Consider the following 25,923-nt stretch of genomic DNA (forward strand, 5'->3'; position numbering starts at 1 on the left):
TCCCTCTAGTGTACAATTCTGGAGCCACGACTTCAGCAGTTCTTCACCCGTGTTGTATTTTATTTAAAACATGTGAGCCACTGGCCTCGTTTAGGCCTATATGCGACAATCAATTCAGAATTAAATCAATTTAATTCAGAATAAAACACAATTCTGCTTAGAAAACATCATATACACTTCATAATTCAGAATTTAATGAGAGAGAGAGAGAGAGAGAGAGAGAGAGAGAGAGAGAGAGAGAGAGAGAGAGAGAGAGAGATTTGTGTCTTGAGTACATGGCTTAATAATTTCATAATAATGTTCTAATACTGCATTCGATATCTACTGTAGTACTCCTGAATGGACTTCAGTTCTCGGCTGTGATTTGGATGAGTTAGACTAAGTTACATGCATGAAGAATGATGTAGCCTATTTTTGGCACAGAAATGATAGCCCTAATATCTCTTTCTTTTGACACTGACTAAGCCTATAGCATATAGGCCTACATTTTTCTGAAAAAATAAGCCCTGTATTTTACAGTTACTTAGTCATTCTGAACGTTTTGTCAATATGCTTTGTATGTGAGTAGCCTAACTTTTTCATACTTTAGCATGAGTCTCTGGTCACTTTACATTATTCTGAATCCATTAAGTAAATCAGAACTCAAAACAATAATGAAGGATAACGTCAACAAATGTGGCAAGAGAGGTGGGACACATAAAAGAGGGGGAGACATCTTTATGATTTACAGAAGACGGTTGGTGCTAGGTGGGGTGGTGACCTGACACACAGGGAAGAGGTATCGATGTCTAGGTTGAGGATTGGGCACACAACCCTGAACAGTGGGCTATTTACTAATAGGTAAACATCAGACAGGCGCATGTAGTGTACTAGTGAGAAAGAGGGAGTGGAACATGTAGGCCTAGGCCTACTTTTGCAGAAAAGTTTAGGACTGAAGACACCTGTAACACTTAGTTTGTTGAGTGCACCCCATGTGTCAGCAGTAGTAAGGTTCCTGGTTGATTCAGGATTTGCAGAAAGGATTTGAATACCTCATTTGCACTTTTCATTTATTTATTTATTCATTTTATTTTATTTTGACACAACAGTGAGCATGTTAAAATCCTTAATAATGGATCGTACCTCAGGCCAGTAGGTGGCGGTGATACACTCTGTTTGTAAACAGCCAATAACTCCCACTGAAGAAGAAGAAGATAGCGACCGACCCTATCCTAAGATGAAACTCTCACGATTCATAAAAAGAGATGGTTGCATGATGAGGATGCTGTGCTTTGAGGTAATTTCTCTCTTCATGCTTACTTAAAATGTGTAACATTTTATTGCCATTATGGGGATTTAAGGTATGGCCAACAAAAGTAGGCTAAACAACGCCACGCAAATTGTCCCGTCCCCTCATGATTTTGTGAGCTCTTATGTGATAGAGTGGCATGGTAGCCTACTTATTCCAGAAAGTGGCAGTGAGAGATGCGGTGGTAGGCCTTTGCGTGCAATAATATAACATTTTGAAGTGAAAATGCGCAAATATTAGCAATATTACATTTTAAACTGAAATACAATACATAGCCTATCAATAGGCTATTCGAGCAGTTGCAAGGTCCCAAAACTGAAAAAGAGCTTTACATAAGAAGCTGTAGACATTTGAGGAAAAGCAGTTAAAGTGTTGTGAATATGATTTTTGGGTGCTGAATTCATTTCTGCCCCGATGCCAGTAGGCTATTGAATTAATAGGCTACGGTAGCCATAAACAACACAATAAAGATGGCCGCGGCCAGAGTTAGGAACGGATGGATGGATGTGCCCCAAATATTGTGCTTTAACACTAGAAGAACACAAGATTGGCAAGTTTTTGTTTGCGCGATGACTTTGCAATGGGTAGAACTAGACGGAAGCCAAAAAGAAGCCCCAGAGGTGGAAGAAGTACTAAAGTTTTGTACTTTTGTAAAAGTAGCCCCATTACCTGCAAAATAGTCACTCAACTGTAGTATAAGTGGAAGTATTGCCTGAGGAAGATCCCTCTGTTGGATCGAAACGTTGCCATATGTTTAAATGAAATAAAGTACTTTTGGAGTTAATACACAGTGTGCAGACCGCTTCATCACACTACCTACTACTTTTTGTCTTGCACCTGGACAACTACCTGTGGATGTGCGCACCCTACCTCTAAACACATAAGTGGAAGTAGCCATTGAGAGTAGAAAAAATGGGTGGAAATTTTGGGGGGAAAATTGAAAAAAATGGGGATGTCAGTGGTCCGTGGAAATGGGAAAATGTGTCCTGTGGTGTGACATCATTGGTGTGACATTTCTGTAAGATACAATAAAATGATTAATATTCTGCACAAACATATCCCCAATGCTCTTTCTGCTATTGTACCCCCCCCCCCCCCCCCCCCCCCCCACACACACACCCCCCCCCCCGCACCCGCACCCCCACCCGGCACCCCCACACGTCCATGCATCGTACAGGAAAACAACTGTGATTTCACTGCATGGTTTCACTGTATTACTTGTAATAATTGTGTGAATGTGACAAATACATCTCCTGGTATCCTTATATACTTGCATGATGCATGAAAAATAAGTAAGGATTGAGTAACACAATGCCTAAGCATGTCACACCACAGGACATGAAGTCACACCACAGGAAATTCACTGCATTGTGGTCCTTTTGTATTCGTGATTGACCTCTGAGCTCATGCTAACTAGATAATGATATTGTGTTTAACCTTAATATGTGTTTTCACTCATAAAAAAACTTTTTTTTCCTTCCATAAGAACAGTCACACACCACGGGACACCATAAATGAACCTAAGCATTGTGTGACAGAAACATTGCAATATGTAGACATATTAAGAGGTTAATAGTCACCTTAAACTTCCACACCACTCTCCAATAACAGAGGTATAACTGGTTAGTAGCCTGTCTTTAAGACCCTTGTAGTTGACCTTGCAGCTGCCCATCCACAAACCTGACTTAGGCCTATATGTCACCCCACAGGACGCAATTTGTGTTACGAAATTGAACTTGTAGTTAATATTACTGTATTGAGGTTTTTTTCACATTGGTTTATTTTATAGCTGTATATATTCCAGGTTTTATTAATGTTACAGTCACACCACAGGATATTTGACATATAAACCTTTCCATAAATCTGAACAAGTTTCTTCTCATCTGAGACTAATATGAAACATGATGTACCACCACATCTTCTTTCATTCACATTCGCAGAGGAAAAATATCAATTTTGTAGGTTTTTAACTAATGTTACGTAAAAACAGGGCGTCATGTCAACCACCCATATATAGGCTACTGTCAATGAGAAGTAGCATACCAACATTTTTACTTGGGCTAAGTACTTAGTAAAAGTACTTATTACTAACTTTTTACATATACTTAAAAGTACCCTCGCAAATGGTTATGATACATTAGGCCTAGAATGAATGTGATTTGTTTAAAAATAAAAAAATCAGGAAGGGGGATGGCCTAGTAGGCCTATATGTCTTAATTAATAGCACAAATGGTTTTATGCAAGTAAGGCACAAGATGAATGCATCTCAGATTGTGGTTAAAAGTGGCGGCAATGTGGTAAATAGTGGCTGCAATGAAGAAAATATGGGCAGTCAGGGATAAGCGGGTTAGGGCATCAGCTTTGTAGCCCAAAGTTTGCCGGTTCGACTCCCGATCTGCCAGGTTGGTGGGGGGAGTAATTAACCAGTGCTCTCCCCCATCCTCCTCCATGACTTGAGATACCCTGAGCATGGTACCGTCCCGCCGCACTGCTCCCTTGGGGGCTGCCCCCTTGTACAGGTCAGGCAGAAATGCAATTTTGTTGTGTGCAGTGTTCACTTCTGTGCTGTGGAGCGCTGTGCCACAATGACAATGGGAGTTGGACTTCCCAAGTTGGGCTTCGCTTTCACAAAATGTAACTAGTAGTAACTAAGTCAGTTTCTTAAATGTAAGGAGTAAAAAGTACAGATACTTAAACATGTAATGGAGTAAAAGTAATTTTATGCAAAACTACTTAAGTACAGTAACAAAGTAAAAATACTTAGTCCACCTCTGCGAAGTCCTACGTGTTACTATAATAGGTAAATTAAATCGAGCAATCTGCGTTAGTTCTGGCAGACCACGTAGTCAACGTGCCCTTTTGCCTATTGACTGACGCCGACCCAGCCCATACAACTCTCCACTAATCAGCTGCGCTTTGGTTAATCAGCTGCAGCTCGCAATTGGATGCTGACATATGGCGTGCTTTATTTAAACTACCGAATTTGTTTTCCTGTCATTGCTTTTTGCTGCTTGTTTGGCTCCCACCACCTCCCCTGCTCCACCAGACTAATCGTTGTCAAACAATGTCATGTTGTTGTTGTTGCTTGCTCTGTTTGAGGGGGTATTTTGCCTTTCCAGCTAAATGGAAGGCACATCACCTGAGGATGCTGCTGTTCCCTGTATTGGCTTCCATGGAGCTCATGGAGAAGCCGGGGAACTTCCTCCGAACAGAGCCATACCCCCAAACACAAATGTATGCATTCAGAAATAAAGCTTCTGAAATGTATCTCTTTTTCCCCGTCTCATTTTTGACTAGAGTGGATCTGACGCAACTGATTTTATTTTGGAGTCTTAGCACTTTCAAGATGGCCAACTTTTTGGTTGAACAGTAACTTCAACAGGTGGAAGGATTTTCACAAAATCTTGTGTGCTACACTCTGGAATTGGTACACTATATGAACTGATTATATTTTGGAGGCCAATTCTTTCAAGATGGCTGACTGTCAAGATGCCCCCATCCTTGTGTGCAAGCACTCAATCAAATTGAGCTGGGACATACATGGTCAAGAAGTTGGCAGTGTATGTACTACCTCCAGTTTTGTGAAAGTTTTGGGGATATACAGCAGGCAATTGAGGGTGACTATTTGTCTAGTAGAGTAAGATAACCCAAACTCTGCCTTCCTAATGTAAAGGAATGTGCTGAAGCTCCTAAGGGGGCGTCGTCCCCTCCTTCTTCTCTTTCTGTGGCGTTTGGTGGCGGCTTGCATAAGCTGTGCGCTACCGCCATCTATAGCACCAAGGGGGCTCCTTTTTTTTTTTTTTTAAGTTCAGAGAGCAGTGAGAATATAGACTATAGACTATAAACAAAATACCAGTTTTTTTCACAGTCTTAGCCTGCACAGTTTTTAAGTGTTGTGTGAATTGCTATTACACACAGTCAGTAAATGTATGGTCCAGGCCTAATGCAATTTTTTTTTTACTGTGAATGTGCTTGAACAGGACAGCAAATGAGACCCAGTTCCAGTGCTGAGCTCTGAGATGAACCAGTGCCCTCCCCATCTAGTGTCTCTTTACCAGCTGAAGAGATTGTCAGTGCGACTGGTCGACTGCTGCACAAAACCAGGTCAGCAAGGAGCAAATGGTAAGAGTGGGAAACCTGAACGTGTTAGGCCATGGGTAGGGAACCTATGGGCCTGGGGCCGTTTATGGCCCCTGAGGCTGTCTTATCCGGACCTCGATGTAATTTAATGTTTATTATTATTTAATGAAATATGACATGTTTTTTAAAACGATATAAGAAATTATTTGCAATACAATTAAGTTATATTGTCAGGGGACCTACTAAAGGTGGGACCTGTTGCAAAGGTGGCTGCCTTCAATATAGGCCTGAAGTGCAGGGGCAATCCTGGTTTGTATTCATAGTATGGCCCTTGGGGTGACTTAAATTTTGAAGTGGCCTTTCGAATGAAAAAAGTTCTTCACCTCTGTCTCAGACAAAGAAATGATCATCATTGATCATTGCATGATAACATTAATTTTCAGAAGATTAATCTGTAAGACGTTAAAAACTAAATGCTGACATTTGAAGTACAAGGATGGCATGAGTCGCCATGTTGGGCATTAAACAGGAAGACCATTTTTTTATGTAAACCAATTACTTGTTTACAAATGCAACACAATTGTAAACCAATTGTGGTGTAAATTACAGATAGGGCTGTTGAAGGTTCTCTGCAGGGGCAGCGCAGAAGTTATGAATGGTTAAACATATTCTGCACATTTCTGAAGGGTCTAGGATCAGTATCCCATTGAAAAGTGGAATGAAACGCACAACAACGTAAACTAGATATCTACATTTCCTCTGCAGTGCTGAGAGATAACTGAATGGATCTGAGACTGTGGTTGAGTGGAGAGGTGAAGTTTATTGTTCTGTTTGCGTTTAGACCAACTGCTCAAAGTGGTAGTGTTATTACGGTAGTTACATCTGTCAGAAGAATGTGCATTTTTTTTTATTTTTCATACCATCTTACCTAACTGAACTAAAATGCACCTTTCTTCTGGCGATGAAAGGAAGAAGGAACCAAGGTCCCGTCATTCAGAAGTGTATTAGCCTAGTTTATTAGCCTATATTAGCCTACTTTTTTCAGTATTCAGTGTGGCTTTTGTATTGTCTCTGGCTTAGTATTACAAAAGACTGTATTGATCCAAATTTCTTGGATCGATTCGATTTCGATCCAGAAGGCCACGATTCGATTCGATCCACAATATCGATCTATTGTATTGTTGCATTGTCACTAAACCTTATGCATAATTATATATGAAATGTCAACATGAACTGTAAACTGCCTATAAAAACCTAAGTATGTCAGCCTCAGCAGCCAATACAAACATGAAATACCTTGGTATGATAGAGAGGTGAGAAACTTAGTATGAGAAAGAAAGGTGGTAAATAAATGAGTAGGCCTAATACAGTGCCAGTATCATACTCTACCCCATGGCATTCTGTTTATGCATAATGAACCTAAATAATTAATATAAATAACTATCAAACTTTACCATAATTCGCCAACATAATATCTCAGTAACACTGCTACAGACAAAACAAGACTATAGAAAAAAATAGAACAAGCGCATGCCGTTTGATTGACAGGCAAGACAGCGCTTCCCTCTGTGGTGGATGTTGAATGTTGACGGTGGCAAAGTAGTGAGAACGTGTTTTTAGGCAAAAGTGAGGGATTGTGGATAGATTATAGATTGTCTGTGGAATGGGACATGATTAGTGGATGCCACACTGGTGCTCTAATGGTGCTCAGAAGAGATATCGCTGAAATCTAACGCTGCTCTAGACCTGTGGAGATTTCTCAGTCAACCATGGAGCTAGGCACTAAAAAATCGTTTCGATGCCAAAAAAATCCTGAAGCAGTTAATGTAGGCCTAGAACTATAATCTCAGTAATTTACAAGTCCTTCCCCACTGTGCTCTCTCCTCTGGAGGCTATGGGTGTGTGGACGTGAGTGCGTGAATGAAAAGCACCCTTGCCGTCCTTGCATTTGAAGTTCAAACAGCCTACAAATCGTCTACTTTCTTCTCCCCTTAAAATTCATCTCTCCATCCCAACTCAGTTACTTGTGTTCGCTGTTAAAAGAAGAAGCAAAGGCATTTTTTGGTCTCAAAAATGAAACCACCGACCGTGTGTATGGTTCGTGTTTTTTTTAAAAGTCAAGAACACTACTCTGAAATGTATTGATTCTATTATATTGCGGTGCACACTAAATGCGTCGTGTAATGCAAACAAAGTTCCTCTATTAACGAAGGCGAAATAACAACAATGCTGCGCAACACAACTGCTGGCATTTCCGAAAGCTGTGTAGATGCCTCTGTCGGGCCGCGGGAAGGTTGCACTATGCATAAAATAAAGTCATGAATAGTTTAAAGTAAAAACTGCCACTACTGCCAGGAACAGCCCCGTGCATGTGTGTGTATGTTGAACGAGAGCGAGCCGACGCGGTTGAGAATATAAGGATGGTCCTCCGCAAAAGATCGATCCACAAAGTTTTGGATTGATATCAGATTTTTCGAACCTGAATCGATATGGGATCGTGGGTCGATTTTATTTTTATTATTATTTTTTTTTTTTTTATTTTTTTTATTATTATTATTTATTTATTTATTTATTTATTTTTGAACACAGCCTTAGTATTTAGCGGTTCGCATTGCAAACCAATTTTCCGCTTCGCGAGCGCTAAGATCTGTGGCTTGAACACAACGGCCGGTTCACGATTAGGTGCGGGAAGAGCATCGGCACGGTTCTCAGTCGGCATGAATGCGCTCGTTGTCGTCACGGTTCGTGGAGAAAAAACAAGTATTTAGCGGTTCGCATTGCAAACCAATTTTCCGCTTCGCGAGCGCTAAGATCTGTGGCTTGAACACAACAGCCGGTTCACGATTAGGTGCGGGAAAAAGCATTCACACGGTTCTCAGTCGGCCTGAGTATGCCATGTGTGGAGCTGAACAGGAGAAGCATGCAACACATAGTGAATGCAGCCAACAGATCATTTGTGCATTACTTCCCTCTCAGTAAGACATTTACCATTTCACTTGTAAGGCACAATTATGAGAGATGTTAGCCACCGTGCACACAATCCATTCAGCTTTCTGCAATTGAGGAGGAGGTACAGGAGCCTCTATTTTGTGGCCAGCATTCATTGTAACATAACTATTGTACATTCTAAATGGTATATTAACTAAGCTCGGGGCCCTCCTTATAATGCAAGAATCATGTGTTTTGAAAATGACCGTATTGTTATTATTCACAATTTACCTAGTGTCCCAACTTCAATGGAGTTGGGGTTTATAGACATATAATACTGGCATCCATAACTGTAATTGTGTGTTTGTTTCTCTTTCTTTCAGACAAGAGATTGTATCTTGCACAAAAGCGCATCATAAAAAATACCATGGATGATGTTCCAGAGAGTACAGAAGAGAGCTCAGCAAGCAGAGGGAAGGTTTCATCACACGATAAGACGGCGCATACCAACTCCCCTGTCGGCAATGCCCAAGCCAGTACATCTGAATTAGAAAATGATGCTACATCTTTTGACCTTCCAAATCAGAGTTCCCCTGGCCAGGATGATGTACCACAAAGTGATGATGAGGACGATGTACTACAAATGGTCAGAGAGAAGAATGAGAAAAAAAGACTGTACAATAAAAGACAATACTGTCTCTACTGCAAGAAACCTTACGCTAAAATTTCTAAACATCTAGAACAGAAGCACTCCAAGGAACCTGATGTGGCAAGGGCAATTGGATTTCCTAAGAACTCGAAAGAGAGACAGTTGCATCTGAAACTCCTTCGTAACAGAGGGAATTTGGCACACAACACTAAGGTCGTACAAACAGGAGAAGGGAATTTGGTACTATGCAAGACACCAAAACATGGGATGCAGACACAAGACTTTGCACCTTGTACATTCTGCCAGGGATTGTATAAAAAAAAGGTCTTATGGCGACATGTGAGGATGTGCGAGTTTAGGCCAGATGATGTCACAGCGTTTGCGAACCCTGCTGTCGGCAATGCCCAAGCCAGTACATCTGAATTGGAAAATGATGCTACATCGTTTGACCTATCAAATCAGGGTTCGCCTAGCCAGGATGATGTGCCACAAAGTGATGATGAAGATGATGATGATGATGATGATGAAGTACAACAAATGGTCAGTGGTTCTGGCTCTGAGAAGAATGTGAAAAAAAGACTGTACAATAAAAGACAATACTGTCTCTACTGCAAGAAACCTTACTCTAAAATTTCCAGACATCTAGAACGGACACATTCTAAAGAACCTGATGTGGCAAGGGCAATTGGATTTCCTAAAAACTCGAAAGAGAGACAGTTGCATCTGAAACTCCTTCGAAACAGAGGGAATTTGGCACACAACGCTAAGGTCGTACAAACAGGAGAAGGGAATTTAGTAGCATGCAAGACACCAAAGCATGGGATGCAGACGCACGACTTTGCACCTTGTACATTCTGCCAGGGACTATTCACAAAAAAGGTCTTATGGCGACATTTGAAGATATGCGAGTTTAGGCCAGACGATTTCAAAGCCAGACCAGGTAGAAACCGAGTGCGGCCTCTGTGTGCTCTACCACTTATCAAGACGGACATCAGTCACTTCCAGAAAGACTTCCAAGAAGTGGTGAACCAAATGACCCCAGATCAGGTCTCCATTGAAGTGATGAAAGACAAAAACATAATGAGGTTTGGACATCAATTGTACAGGAAACATCGTAGCAGTGATAACAAGGATCGGTTCATTAGACAAAGGATGAGAGAGCTCGGAAGACTCCTCTTGAGTGCTAAGAAAGTGACAAAGAATCTCAAAACCTTAAATGATCTAATCAAGCCAAAAAACTTCATGCAAACTGTGAAGTCCGTGAAGGATGTTGCTGGCTGTGTGGAAAAAACGAACACGTATAAAAGCCCAACACTTGCCCTGAATCTAGGGGACAGTTTATCAAAGATTGCAGAACTTGTTGAAAGCAATGCACGTATCGAAGGTGACTTGGACACTGCTGAAGCTGCTGGACAATTCCGCCATATCTACAATGCCAAGTGGAATGAACTAGTTTCAGCCGCTGCCAACAGGACCCTTGAAATGGCACAGAACCCGGGGAACTGGGATTCTCCTCTAGTTCTGCCTTTTACAGATGATGTGAGAAAGTTACATTCATATCTAGATGATAAGTCACAGGAGTACTACAAGGCCTTATCTACAAATGCTAGTACTGAGAATTGGGCAAACCTTACAAAGGTCACTTTGACCAAGATAATATTGTTCAATCGTTGGAGAAGTGGGGAAGTGTCTAAAATGTTGCTCTCCAGTTTTATTGTGATCGATCAATCAGAACCAAATTCAGAAGTAATCGCAGGGCTCTCGAGCTTGCAACAGAAGCTATGTAATCACTTTCAGAGGTTGGAAATACGAGGCGACTGTGACAGAAAATTTGCCCTTCTTCTTACTCCAGACATGTGCAAATCACTAGAGCTCCTTGTGGAAAAACGGGATGCTTGCGGGGTTGAGGATGACAATCCTTACTTCTTTGCAAGACCAGCTGGGGCGTCCTTCTTCCGTGCATCTTACTGTTTACGGCACTATGCTGTAGCGTGTGGTGCTAAGAGTGCAGATAATTTGTGCTCCCCAAAGTATCGAGACCGAGTTTGGACCATCTCGAAGGTGCTGAATCTGACCAGCACCGAACTGAAGCAGTTTCTTGGTTTTCCCATTCCAATCGTCCACGAACAGGTCTATCATCTACCTGAGGGCACCTTGCAACTTGCTAAAATATGCAAAGTTTTACTGGCTTTTGAAAGGGGACGGCATGCAGAGTTACAAGGAAAGACGCTAGATGACATCTACATCGACTCCGATGGTAAGGAAATTCTTTTTACGTCTTTTCTATACATGATATTTTAATATGATTGCATTTGGAAATGGGAACTTAAATGCAAATATTTAAACTTGTCCTGTCAGAGAAAGTATGGAAAGTTGTGGAGGAAGATGAGGATGATGAGACCGATACTGAACCGGGAATGAACGGTAAGAAACGTTTCTCATGAAACCATCAAAAGTCCCTATATATTTTTTACATTTACCCATTGATGTTTAAACATAAAGCATCATCTTAATATTTTATATGTGGTTTGAAATTTGGCAAGTTCAATATGGAAAGGATACAATTTAGTATCCCAAACAAAATTTAAATATATTACTCTATTCTAAGTCTAACCCACCTATAAATATATGACCTTCATGAATGAAATAAAAAGAATTCTAAAAATGTGTAGTGACATTTTAGCGGTATATGTACAAAATGTAGCATTCCCATAATATCTCTGTAAGAGAAATCTGTAGCCTAATCCAAATCAATTGATCTCTCATAGAGAAACAAGATAATCAAGAAATCATAGTTTTTCTGCTTTGCTTGACAAAAAATTGTATAATGCTTATTTAGTTTAATTTCATTTCTTTAGGTGGCCATGAAGACCAAATGGTAACCATGGCTCAGTCTGTATTAACACGGAACGCTAGTAATGCCATTCCAGGCTATTCCAGGCAAGGTCAATCAGCACCAAGAAAATGGAACAGAGGTATCGTCCCATTTCTGTTCTATAATATTGGTTTAGCATCTTTGGTTTAGCATCTTTGATATTGATATCAATTGATAATTGTTGTGACAGTATTAAAGCTGCACACCTGTCATCGACAAACATTCTATTGTAAGATGACGCACAATTATTATTTTTTTTAGACTTAAAGTAATGTTAACAATTTTTTTCCCGTAAAAAGTTTTGCCACAAATGATGACACTTATTTGGTTACAGTACATGCAGCCATTCTGACATACCACCATTCTGACATGGGCGTATAGTTTTCGGAATGGCGACATCTGTTACTTTTATGGGACGTCCCACCATTCTGACACTTATTTTTTTTGGTCGGAATGGCGATACAGAATTGTTCTGACACACAGGTGAATTTTGACAGAATGATCACACCCACTCAGTGTTGCCAGATTGGGCCATTTCCCGCGCAGATGGTCTGCTTAGGATGGACGTCTGTGGGTAGAAATGGATTTTGGAGGAAAAAAAACAGTTTTTGGCCATAGAAATCAATAGAATTGGGCGGGATTTAGTGCTTCCAGGTGGGTTTTGAGCATTTTTTGGGCTGGAAATCATCAGCCTCATCTGGCAACCCTGCCCACTCAGATTATGACTCACATAAGTTACAGATGATGAGAACTCACTGTTGTGTTTTGTAGGCTATATACACTGCGTTCCAAATTATTATGGAAATTACATTTTTCACTGATAGTCCTAAATGCTATTATAAACTACAGTCATTATATTTTTCAAGTCATCAACCATTAGAGTACAAATCAATTTTTTTTGGATTAACGTTCCAATGAATTTAAAGGGACACTGTGTGAAATATGCAGTTATGGATAAACCCAACATAACCCAACCCAACCTAAGCCAATGCTCACAATCAGGACTCCAGTGGCTCTAGTAATACATGACAACCACATGCATACAGGTACTGGCCATATAATTACAATATCATGAAAAAGTTAATTTATTTCCATAATTCCATCAATAATGTTGAACTTTCATGGTTTGTAGATGCATTGCACACATTCTTATGCATTGCACACACCGTCTAATCCGGCCCCCAATATAATGTCAATTTTCTGCAGCTTCACATGAAATATGACATGTTTTGTTAAGGATTCTTAGAAATTACATTTGCAATACAATTAAGTTATATTTCAGGGGACCTAGAGAAGGTGGGGTTTGTGGTAAAGGTGGCCACCTTCAATATAGTCCCAAATTGCAGGGAGAAATCCTGGTTCGTGTTCATAGTACGGCCCTTGGAGGAAATAGCTACTCCATGGGCAAATATCAGAGACATTCAGCACCTCAAGCATGGACAGCTCCCTCTGAGAGCAAGTTGGTCAAATAGCTTCTTGTAGAGTAATGTATCTCAAGCTTGTACTTTTTCTGGATCCATGTGATGTGAGGTGAACGCTCCTTTTGGAGAACTTCGGTTGAGAGATCTTTGGAGATTTTAGGTTGAAAACAAATGGATTTCCCTTAGTGCTGTAGATGGTGGTAGGGCACATCCTTTGCAAGCCGTCACCAAACGCCACAGAAAAAGACAAAAGGTGGAGGGGACAACGCCCCCTTACGAGATCAAATTTAAGCACACTCTTTTGCGTAGGGTAGGCATGGTTTGGGGTCTTGGTGTACTAGAAGATGTTTCATTAAGGTGTCAGGATGACGATATCAAAACGTGTCGGCGTGGTGGTATGTTGGAATGATGGTTGCCTACTTACTTCCAGGTTGATCCTCGTGGTTATATTTTTTAGTATTTTTTTAAAATAATATTGGGATACTGAATGTTTAAAATGAAATGTGAGCTTCCATGTCATTGTAAGACAACATTGTCACCTCCCTACTGGACCTCACTGGTTGTTGCTCCTCTGGATTTTTAGCAAAATACTGAATATACTATGACATGTTCATGCCACTAAAAGATATCGCTGTAATGATAAAAGATGCGGGGAAGTGTTATGTTCATACCTAATTCTTCAATTGCCATTCACATAGCATGCACTAAATTGCCTTGACATTGCAACGAATTGCATGTTGCTGAAATGATGCCGCTGTATTCATACCTGACTTTTTTTCATAACACGCATGAAATTGCATTAGATTTGCACTAAAATATTTCTGTCCCTTATTAGATGTGAAGAAATGTAAGCCGGCCTCCATATCCCTGAAGAACAAGTATTTAAAGGGCAGGAGGCTGGTCAGAGAGAAGAGGAGTGAGGCCGCTGCAAAAGACTGTGATGGGCAGCAGTTCTCATTCATGGGCCTCTTGGAGAACGTAGGAGAAGAAACGGTTACGGCCTCTTACATGTCACAGTCCGAGCCATCATTCCAATCCTTCTCCCAGCCCCTGTCACAGAGTGTGTCTCAATCCCAATCCCAGTCAGAGTCATGGTTTGAGCCCCTATCTCACTTCACACAACAGGCTACATCAGTTGACCAGAACTATCCTCTCCAGCCCCAATCCTCACCACAGTGTCAGTCTACACCAGGGGCGGTAATGGAGGGGCCGTCCACAGCCACGGCTCCACAGGGCCCTGGGAGGAGGAGAACTAGACCAGACCAGGGACAGATGGACAGTTTTGAGAGTAGTGTAATGTCTGTCATCCAGCAGAACATGGATGAAGAGACCCTCTTTCTGTTGAGCCTGGCTCCTCGTCTTTGTGGTCTACCGGGGGAGAAAAGGACCCAGGTGAAAATGGATTTCCTGGCCAGCTTACAAAGGGCTGAGTTTCCGGGATGAATTGGTTTTCAAGTGGACTTGGTTTTCAAGTGGACCTTTTTAGTACTTTATGGTCATGTGTTGTGATAATTCATGGTATATTTTTTACATGCTGCTCTCATGCATACAATGCCCCTCCAGTGTCCTAAATGGCGGTAATATGTCTCTGCCTCAGTTACAAGGGATAGTTTGAGCTCCACTCGAACACAACACTCTGTAAGTATTTATTTAATGGGAAAATATGGAACTCTATGTCAGAGGTCTGTGATGAGAGTGGTATTGAATTTTGTAAAATAGCTGCCATAGACCATATATCTGAATTTATAGTTTATTTTTCTTTCAGGTGAGCCTATGGGGCAACTATGTTTAATCTTATTATTCAATCTTGTATTAACACTACTTTCATTCTTTTATTTTTGAGCTTTTTCACATTTTATTTTTGGTTTTGTTACTGGTACTTTTTGTATATCTGTATGAAACGCGCTATACAAGTAAACTTGCCTTGTGTACAATCCCATTGTTTTTCACAATTAATCAAAGCACAGAGCATTATCGGTTTTAATGCAAGACATGCACCACATGGATGCTTCACCCTGGCTGTTTCTCTGGACCCTGGATAATGGAGTTGCTGTGCTTTCTTTGACTAGTGATTAGGCCTACGCTAGTTCATATTCATATTCAATCACCGCTGCTTGTGTGGGTGGGTGAAGGCTGGTTGTGTTCAAGCGTGTGCTTGCTATATGTTTAAAGGTGCACTGTATTTTTAGTAGTTCATTTCCAGAACCCATGCTGCCTATTCACAAATTTTACCTTTTTAACAAATACTTACCACCCCCACCAAATTCTAAGTATTAAATATGACTTGAGAAAATTGCACATTTCATGAAAAGATCTTCTCCTTGGTCTGCCATTTAGAATTTCCAGAATAGAAATTTTTAGCTGCAAAACTTACTGTGCTTTGGTCATATGAGTTAATATCGATTCATTATTCAGAAAATATTAATGAAAAGATCAAATTTGTCAATAGTAGGCATAGTTGCAAAACCTACCCTGGCCACCCTGTGCCACCATCTTACACAGTGCACCTTTAATTAAATGTGCAATAATGTGTATAGGTTTTTTTTTTTTTTTTAAGTATTTTTGGGGGGTCCTTTTGGCCTTTATTGTCACAGGACAGTATGAGAGTAGACAGGAAATGATTGGGAGAAAGAGATGGGACAGGGCCGGGAAATGACCACGGCCGGACTCGAACTGGGGTCCTTGTGGGCAGTGTAAGCCCAAATGTGGGGGGCTCAGCGATGTTAATTAGGTTTTGTGCATTATGAAATTTGTATAAGGTGACAGGCACCTTAATCTCCCTCCGGATTAATAAAAGTAGCAATACTACCAGAGACAGTACTACTCAAAAGTAGTCCTAGAACTACTCTGCACACACCCCCTGCTCAATAGGTGGCGATAGACAAAACCAACCCACACTACTCCCTATCTCACGTGATCACACTACACAGACACTGCATGAGAGACACCGCCCCCTTAGGCATCATATTTTGATGTGGTGGTAGAAACACTTCTATAACGGCTGTGGTAGAAATGCACGCCGCACATGATTAAACAAGTGATGTCAAATCTCAAGTGTCTTTAGGATTTACGTGTAATTGAGTAATGGAGAGGACAATGTGGATCACAATTCTGCGATAGGCAAGACAGCCTGTGTCAAAGCCTTTGAAACTGAACTCGCACGAACCATAACAAAGAGGTGGTTACATTATGAGGACGCTGTGCTTTGAGGTAATTTCTTTCATGCTTACTGAAAATATGCAACATGTTATCACCACTGACCTGGGGATGTAAGAAGTCTCTATAGCCAACTAAAGTAAAAGGATAAACAAAGCCACGCCATATCGCCGCGAATCTCTTTGCCCTTATGATGTCGTGACCCCTTTTGCGATTGTTTTGGCATAGCAGGCTACCTTTTCCAGAAAGTAGTGAAAGTTGCGGTGGTGATCAGGCCTTTGATTTAAAAAAAAAAAAAAAAAAAAAAAACTAGTGCATTTCGCTCAGGTAGGCCTAATATCAAGGCTATTTGAGTTGCAAACCACATTCCCTCGGGATGAACAGTCCGAAGTTCCAGATGTCCTGTAGGCTGTGCTGTCAGACAATATTACATTACATTATATTGCATTTGGCAGACGCTTTATAACCAAAGCGACTTTCAAAAGAGGACATATTCAAGCCAACATCACAAGCAAATACAATGTGCACAGGAGATATACAGAACAACAAGTGCAGTTGCAGAGGGGTTATTTTTTTATTTTTTTATTTTTTTAATTAAAGAGTAAATAACGAGTACACACACACACAAACTAACTAAACTAAACATCATGTCAGGAGTCTGCCCTGGGGCAAGGCCAGTTCAAGCATTAGTCTAGTAGATTCTCTCGAAAGAGGAAGGTCTTCAGTTGTTTCTTGAAGGCTGCAAGAGATGTGCTTAGTCTTGCTGCCTCTGGGAGACCGTTCCACCACTTAGGTACCACAACAATAGGCTATTCATAACTTGTGTTTCGTTGCTTATGTAATTTGTAGAGCCAGAAAAGAGCTTTCAAACTAGGCCTACATCAAAATCACCTATTTGTGAATTGAATTGGCAGACATTATTAAGGATGAATGCTTATTATGATTATTGAAATGCAGTGGGGTTCTACCTTGCTACTGAAGTCAAGTCAGCTTTTATTGTCACTTTCTTCATTATGCACAAGACATACAAGGAAAATGAAATTACGTTTTCTCTCTTTACCATGCCAGGACATAGATACAAGACTGACATTTTACAGACTGACATAAAGTGCAAGACAAGACAGGTAACAGTGATAGACTGGTAACAATAAGTGGTCAATAATAAATACAGTACAAACGTTCAACATTTAACATTGAACATGTAACAGAAGATAAGATAAATATAAATATGTGTAGACATTACAATAATAGAACAATAACAGTGATTGTAGCAATAGTAACAGTATAATGACAATAGTTATATAAAGTAGTAGATTTGGGTAGCAGCATTGTATGCAGCATGTTGTATTGTTTTATGTTCCAGGACTGAGGTAGTGCAGGTGGGTTATTTCACATGAAATCACACTTTGGGACCCGACCGACACAGATTTCAATCATACTTGCTGTGCCTGTTTAGTAGCAAGGTAGCATCCCAGAAATGAATTTGTGTGAACCTGACACCAATATTAAGGGAAAAACAGACTAGCAAAGGTTTACATATGAGGGTAGGACACTATGCATTCAGCCTTGATTATGTCAGTCAGTGTAAGTCACAAAAAGATGTCTGTAGTGTTATTTGAAAGCTCTTTTGTGGCTCTACAAATTACAAAAACAGCATGGAATACAACAACCCTCAGAATATGAATTATCATATTCATATCATGTTACATAGCCTGTAATGTCATGAACAACACCTGCAATGCAGGTGTTTGGTTCTTTATTCATTTCAGAGATAATGGGACTCAAAAATATGGCATCATACAAATCAAGTAGTAATAATATGGTAATACGATAGTAATGTCACATGACAGCATGTCTATCGGAATATGTGAAGGATGGAGATGGTTCATGAGGATGCAGGAAGTTCAGTTTCACCTCTCCAGTGCTCGTCATACATTCTTCAGGTACAACATACCCTTTGATGCTTGAACATTCAGAAAATTCTTTTACTGAGCTTAGTCTTTCAACCCTACCCTGAAAATGGTCTAGCTTCCACTGTGTCCATTGACAATGGGCAGAAGCGGTGTAATTTTTGAATACCTGGAATAGGGACAGACAAGGGTGCAGGGCCCACCGGTAAAATGCCTGTTATGCCAGATGACCAGTCCAGTCCTGTCCCTGACACTACTCTTTTACTACTTCATTACAACTCATTTCAACCTTTATATCCCATTATCTCTTGAATGAATAAAGAACCAAACACCCCATTTTCAGGTGTTGTTTATGACCTTACAGGCTATATTTAGACAAGAAACCGTCCATTTTAAAATATGAGGTTTTTTAATATTCAATTTTTAATTTTTCAATGCGTCATAATTCATATACTGATGGTTGTTGTATTCCATGTCGTGTGTGTAATTTGTAGAGCCAGAAAAGAGTTTTCAAACAACACCTCAGACATCTTTTTGTGACTTACACTGACTGATATAATCAAGGCTGAATGTATAGTGTCCTACCCTCATATATAAACCTTTGCTAGTCTGTTTCTCCCTTAATATTGGTGTCAGACTCACACAAATGCAGTTCTGGGGTGCTACCTTCCTACTAAACAGGCACAGCAAGTATGATTGAAATCTGTGTTGGTCGGGTCCCAAAGTGTCTGATTTCACGTGAAATGACCCAAGTAAGGTGTGTGTGTGTGTGTGTGTGTGTGTGTGTGTGTGTGTGTGTGTGTGTGTGTGTGTGTGTGTGTGTGTGTGTGTGTGTGTGTGTGTGTGTGTGTTCTTGTGGGGTAGTGCAGGTCCAGTCCAATAGTGGAATACAAAAAAAAGTCAAGGCTGTGCTGTACTACACACTGTGCAGTCCACCATCCATTGTAGTCCAGTGGTCAAGTAGCAGCATTTAGCAGCATAGTTGGAGGTACAAGTCTTGTAGTGCAAGCAGTTCTTGGAAGTGGAGATCAGAAAGTGCAGGTAAGGTGCAGTCACATGAAGCAGTTCCATAGTGTGTGTGTTTGTGTGTTTTGTGGTGTTTGTGTGTGTGTTTTGTGCATGTGTGTGTGTGTGTGTTGACCGTGTAGGGAGGGGGTGCAGGGAGTTCAACATTCTGATGGCCTGGTGGATGAAGGTATTCGCCAGCCGGGTGGTTCTGGACTGTAGGCTCCCGTACCTCTTTCCGGAGGGCAGGAGACGGATCAGGTTGTGTGCTGGGTGTGTCTCATCCCTCACAATTGTGAGGGCTTTGCCGGTGAGGCGGCTGGTGTAGATGTCTTGCAGGGAGGGGAGAGGCACCTTGATGATCCTCCCAGCTATGTTCACTACATTCGCTGCAGGGCTTTCCTGTTGTAGTTGGTGCAGCTCCCGCCCCATACAGTGATACAGCTGGTGATGATGCTTTCAATGGTTCCTCAGTAGAAGGAGGTCATGATGGCTGGTGGGGCACTGGCATACGTCAGCTTCCGCAGGAAGTAGAGGCGTTGTTGGGCTTTCTTGGCCAGGGATGTAGTGTTGGTGGTCCAGGAGAGGTCCTCACTGATGTGCACTCCAAGGAATTTCGTGCTGCTCAACCTCTCCACAGCAGCACCATCGATGGTCAGTGGCAGGAGTCGACAGGGACCTTTCTGGAAGTTGACAACAATCTCCTTTGTCTTGCTGGCATTCAGTAGGAGGTTGTTGTCACCGTGCAGTTGTGTGTGAGCAGGGTGAAGAGCAGAGGGCTTAGCACACACCCTTGTGGAGCTCCTGTGCTCAGCGTGATGGTGTCCGAGGTGTTGTTGCCGACACACACTGCTTGCGGTCTCTGGCACAGGAGGTCCAGCAGCCAGTTACAGAGGGAGGTGCTGAGGCCCAGTTTGTATATAAGCTGTTGGGGTATGATTGTATTGAATGCTGAGCTGAAGTCAATGAACAGCATTCTCACATATGTACTCTAGTGGTGAAAAGGAGTTTTCATGCCCGGTGCTACACCCCTGATAAATAGGCCTAGTCAGATAGCCAGACAGGGAACGTGTTGTACTTGTGTTAGTGTATAATAAGTTTCCCAGCTGTCAGACTAGCCACAACAACTGTTGAGGGACTGTTTTTCATTCACCATCCCAAATGAGATTGCAAATGAGAAAATTACATTAGAATTGTGCAGGCAAAAGAGGACAGTCAGCAAAATTGGAATCCACCCAATATGAGATTATCCCCTCATTATCTGCAACTGAGCCCCCAATATTTGGACTGAGCTCGTATTTTTACATATGGGGTCGGCGCAGATGACATAACAATGGCATAAAAAAGGGACACCTCAAAGGCCGACCGTTATTCCGCTTATCACCCGGTTGGTAGTATTTAAAGGTGCATGGTGTAAGATTTTTAGTTGTTTATTCATAACACTGGCTGCATCCATAACTGTAATTGTTTGTTTGTTTCTCTTTCTTTCAGACAAGAGATTGTATCTTGCACAAAAGCGCATCATAAAAAATACCATGGATGATAACGTTCCAGAAAGTACAGAAGAGAGGTCAGAAAGCAGAGGGAATGTTTCATCACACAATAAGATGGTGCATGCAAACTCCCCTGTCTGCAATGCCCAAGCCAGTACATCTGAATTAGAAAATGATGCTACTTTTGACCTTCCAAATCAGAGTTCCACTGACCAGGATGATGTGCCACAAAGTGATGATGAGGAAGAAGTACAACAAATGGTCAGCAATCCTGGCTCTGAGAAGAATGTGAAAAAAAGACTGTACAATAAAAGACAATATTGTCTCTACTGCAAGAAACCTTACTCTAAAATCTCCAGACATCTAGAACGGAAACATTCTAAGGAACCTGATGTGGCAAGGGCAATTGGATTTCCTAAGAACTCGAAGGAGAGACAGTTGCATCTAAAACTCCTTCGAAACAGAGGGAATTTGGCACACAATGCTAAGGTCGTACAAACAGGAGAAGGGAATTTGGTAGCATGCAAGACACCAAAATATGGGATGCAGACGCACGACTTTGCACCTTGTACATTCTGCCAGGGACTATTCACAAAAAAGGTCTTATGGCGACATGTGAGGATATGTGAGTTTAGGCCAGACGATTTCAAAGCCAGACCAGGTAGAAACCGAGTGCTGTCTGTGTGTGCTCTACCACTTATCAAGACGGACATTAGTCACTTCCAGGAAGACTTCCAAGAAGTGGTGAAGCAAATGACCCCAGATCAGGTCTCCATTGAAGTGATGAAAGACAAAAACATAATGAGGTTCGGACATCAATTGTACAGAAAACTTCGTAACAGTGATGCCAAGGATGAGTACATTAGACAAAGGATGAGAGAGCTCGGAAGACTCCTCTTGAGTGCTAAGAAAGTGACAAATAATCTCAAAACCTTAAATGATTTGATCAAGCCTAAAAACTTCATGCAAACGGTGAAGTCTGTGAAGGATGTTGCTGGTTATGTGGGAAAAACAAACATGTATAAAAGCCCAACACTTGCCCTGAAACTAGGGCATAGTTTATCAAAAATAGCAGCACTTGTTGAAAGCAATGCACTTATCGAAGGTGACTTGGACACTGCTGAAGCTGCTGGAAATTTCCGCAAAATCTACAATGCCAAGTGGAATGAACTGGTTTCTGCCACTGCCAACAGGACCCTTGAAATGGCACAGAACCAGGGGAACTGGGATTCTCCTCTAGTTCTGCCTTTTACAGATGATGTGAGAAAGTTACATTCATATCTAAATGATAAGTCACGGGAGTACTACAAGGCCTTATCTACAAATGCTAGCACTGAGAATTGGGCAAACCTTACAAAGGTCACCTTGACCAAGATAATATTGTTTAATCGTTGGAGAAGTGGGGAAGTGTCTAAAATGTTGCTCTCCAGCTTCATCGTGATCGATCAATCAGAACCAAATTCAGAGGTAATAGCGGGGCTCTCGAGCTTGCAACAGAAGCTATGTAATCACTTTCAGAGGTTGGAAATACGAGGCGACTGTGACAGAAAATTTGCCCTTCTCCTTACTCCAGACATGTGCAAATCACTAGAGCTCCTTGTGGAAAAACGGGATGCTTGCGGGGTAGAGGAGGAGAATCCTTACTTCTTTGCAAGACCAGCTGGGGCGTCCTACTTCCGTGCAGCTTACTGTTTACGGCACTATGCTGTAGCGTGTGGTGCTAAGAGTGCAGATAATTTGTGCTCCCCAAAGTATCGAGACCGAGTTTGGACCATCTCGAAGGTGCTGAATCTGACCAGCACCGAACTGAAGCACTTTCTTGGTTTTCCCATTCCAATCATCCAAGAACAGGTTTATCATCTACCTGAGGGCACCTTGCAACTTGCTAAAGTATGCAAAGTTTTACTGGCATTTGAAAGGGGACAGCATGCAGAGCTACAAGGAAAGACGCTAGATGATATCTACATTGACTCCGATGGTAAGGAAATTCTTTTTACATTTTTTTTCTATACTGTACATTATATTTGAATATGATTGCATTTGGAAATAGGAACTGAAATGCAAATATTAAAATTGTGCTTCCAGAGAAAGTATGGAAAATTGTGGAGGAAGAAGAAGAAGAAGATGATGATGATGATGATGATGAGACTAATACTGAATCGGGAATGAACGGTAAGAAATGTTGCTCATTAAACCTTAAAAGATCCCATTTATTTGTTTATTTTATTTTATTTTATTCATTTACATTTAGCCATTAATTTTTAAACATAAGGCATCATCTTAATATTTTATATCTAGTTTGAAGTTTGGGTAAGTTCAACATGTAAAGCCCACATTGTATTAATCCCAAAGGAAATGAATTGCATTATTCTAAGTCTAACCCAACTAAAATCCTATGAGCTTCATGAATGAAATAAAAAGAACTCTAAAAATGTGTTGTGAAATCTCAGCGGTATATATACATGTACATATAGCATTATTCTGTTATATCGCCGTAAAAAAAAAACTGTAGCTAATCCACTTACAGTATGTCTTGTTCCACCAATTCATCTCTCATGGAGAAACAAGATAATAGTTTTGGTTGTGCTTGAGAAAAAAATGTATAATGCTTATGTAGTTTAATTTGATGTCTTTAGGTGGCCATGAAGCGCAAATGTTAACCAGGGCTCAGTCCGTATTAACACAGAACGCTAGTAATGCCATTCCAGGCTATTCCAGGCAAGGTCAATCAGCACCAAGAAAATGGATCAGAGGTATCGTCCCATTTATGTTCTATAATATTGGTTCATCATCTTTGATATTGATGGCAATTGATAACTGCTGTAATAGTATTAAAGCTGCAGACCTGTCATAGACAAACACTGACAAACCTGATCTATTATAAGATGATGCACTAGGTTTTTTTTTGAGACTTCAAATAATGTTCACTAATTTTTTCCAGCAAATTATTTGGGCTTTGCCACAAATGATGACACTTATTTGGTTACATGCTGCCATTTTGACATACCACCATTCCGACATACCACCATTTCTGACATTGATGTTTAAACGTCAGGATGACGGCATCTATTTTTAGATGCGCCCACGCATCTCTATATGAGGTTTTGTCCGTCCGTGACGTGTTTGGTCCATCCGCTGTGACGCGTTTTCTCAATCATTGAAAACTGGTTCGAAATGATAATAAACTGAAATATGATTTCCTATGAACATTTTTTGCTATTCTTGAACTCTTGGGATCATATCTGTCAGTCTATCTTTCCATTTGACTATCCATAAGTCCATTTGTAGATCCATATGTCCTCCGCCGTGACACGTTTTCCCAATAATTGAAAATAGCTTCGAAATGATAATTAACAACTGAAATAGGATTCCCTATGCCAGTGTTTCCCAACCAGGGGTACGTGTACCACTAGGGGTATGCGAGCACAGTGCAGGGGTACTTGGAAAAATGTTATTATTATAACAAATGTATGGAGCAGTCACATCAGGACAGAGAAAGTGATATACAACATGAATTAAGGGGTACTCATGGCACAACTAAGATGCTTAGGGGGTACGCAAGACAAAAAAGGTTGGGAAACACTGCCCTATGCAATGTTTTGCTTTTCTTGAACTCTTGGGATCATATCTGTCCGTCTATCTGTCTATTTGACTGTCCATAAGTCCATTTGTAGGTCCATATGTCGGTTGGTCCATAACACCTTTTAACCCGACCTCACGCAAGGCAAGCACTCGCCGTGTGAAACATCAGCTTGCTCGCATGCAGCTCAACATTTTACCAACAACTTATTGTTGTGGCCTATTTCAAGAAATTGAGATATTAAGGCAGGGTTGTGCATTTTCTTCCCCAGAATTAAAAGGGGGTCATTTACAAACATATTGCAAGGGAGGATCATTCATTTTCTGCTGGCGGACGATGTTGACCGCACAGGTGCTTTCCGTTGCTCTCAGTACTGGCAGAGAACGAGTCTTCTGATTCTTGCTTTGCAATCGTTTGAATTTGGTGAACTCTGGCTTACAATGAAGCTGACTGACTTGTGCCTTCACGTTAAAAAGCTGGCATTGAACCATAAAGCGCATGATTCACCCCAACAGTTTTATTTATTTATTAGCTTATTTGTCAATGTTTACATTCTTTCCCACATGCATGTGATGCTGAAAAGGCGTTATACTAATGGTTGATGCATAGAATATGAGGAGGCCAAGGGGGCGTTTGGGCAAAAAAGGTTAAGAGCCACTGGCATAGATGGACGCATCTGTTGTCCGCCTGTCGGACTTGTTTTCATACAACATGCATGAAATTGCATTAAAATTGTACTAAAATATTTCTGTCAATTATTAGGTGTGAAGAAATGTAAGCCGGCCTCCATATCCCTGAAGAACAAGTATTTAAAGGGCAGGAGGCTGGTCAGAGAGAAGAGGAGTGAGGCCGCTGCAAAGGACTGTGATGGGCAGCAGTTCTCATTCATGGGCCTCTTGGAGAACGTAGGAGAAGAAACGGTTACGGCCTCTTACATGTCACAGTCCGAGCCATCATTCCAATCCTTCTCCCAGCCCCTGTCACAATGCGGCTCACAATCCCAATCCCAGTCAGAGTCATGGTTTGAGCCCCTTTCCCACTTCACTCAACAGGCCACACCAGTAGACCAGAACTCCTATCCTCTTCAGCCCCAATCCACGCCACAGTGTCAGTCTACACCAGGGGCGGTAATGGAGGGGCCGTCCACAGCCACGGCTCCACAGGGCACTGGGAGGAGGAGGACTAGACCAGACCAGGGACAGATGGACAGTTTTGAGAGTAGTGTAATGTCTGTCATCCAGCAGAACATGAATGAAGAGACCCTCTTTCTGCTCAGTCTGGCTCCTCGGCTTCGTGGCCTACCGGGGGAGAAGAGGACCCAGGTGAAAATGGATTTCCTTACCAGCTTACAAAGGGCTGAGTTTCCAGAGTGAATTGCTTTTCATGTGGAGTTGTCTGTTTTTTACCTTTTTATATTGTAATGGTCATGTGTCGTGCTTATTTATGGTACGTTTTCATATGCTGCTCTCATGCACACAATGACCGTCCAGTGTCCTCAATAGGTTGTCATTAGTACACATCCTACCTGATATTTGGGT

At 41.3% G+C, this 25,923-nt stretch overlaps 2 protein-coding genes across 3 annotated transcripts; both read left to right on the forward strand.

The window, feature by feature from the left end:
• The first annotated feature begins 1,180 nt into the window (after positions 1-1,180).
• LOC134447434 (uncharacterized) lies at positions 1,181-15,175 on the forward strand. Of its 2 annotated transcripts, none has more exons than XM_063196888.1 (6): positions 1,181-1,276; positions 5,269-5,410; positions 8,680-11,202; positions 11,304-11,369; positions 11,804-11,920; positions 14,077-15,175. In XM_063196888.1, exons 2-6 carry the CDS (start codon positions 5,308-5,310, stop codon positions 14,682-14,684), a joined length of 3,417 nt encoding a protein of 1,138 aa, XP_063052958.1. In that variant the 5' UTR covers positions 1,181-1,276; positions 5,269-5,307; the 3' UTR covers positions 14,685-15,175. The 2 variants fall into 2 exon arrangements, with proteins under 2 accessions (XP_063052958.1, XP_063052959.1); XM_063196889.1 differs by having other exon boundaries at positions 5,269-5,392.
• Positions 15,176-16,228: 1,053 nt separating this feature from the next.
• LOC134447436 (uncharacterized) lies at positions 16,229-25,758 on the forward strand. The gene is made up of 5 exons (XM_063196890.1): positions 16,229-16,451; positions 20,804-22,783; positions 22,891-22,977; positions 23,442-23,558; positions 25,148-25,758. Exons 2-5 carry the CDS (start codon positions 20,848-20,850, stop codon positions 25,756-25,758), a joined length of 2,751 nt encoding a protein of 916 aa, XP_063052960.1. The 5' UTR covers positions 16,229-16,451; positions 20,804-20,847.
• Positions 25,759-25,923: the final 165 nt, after the last annotated feature.

The sequence above is a fragment of the Engraulis encrasicolus genome, chromosome 4 (genome assembly GCF_034702125.1).
Source record: "Engraulis encrasicolus isolate BLACKSEA-1 chromosome 4, IST_EnEncr_1.0, whole genome shotgun sequence".
Lineage (NCBI taxonomy): Eukaryota > Metazoa > Chordata > Actinopteri > Clupeiformes > Engraulidae > Engraulis > Engraulis encrasicolus.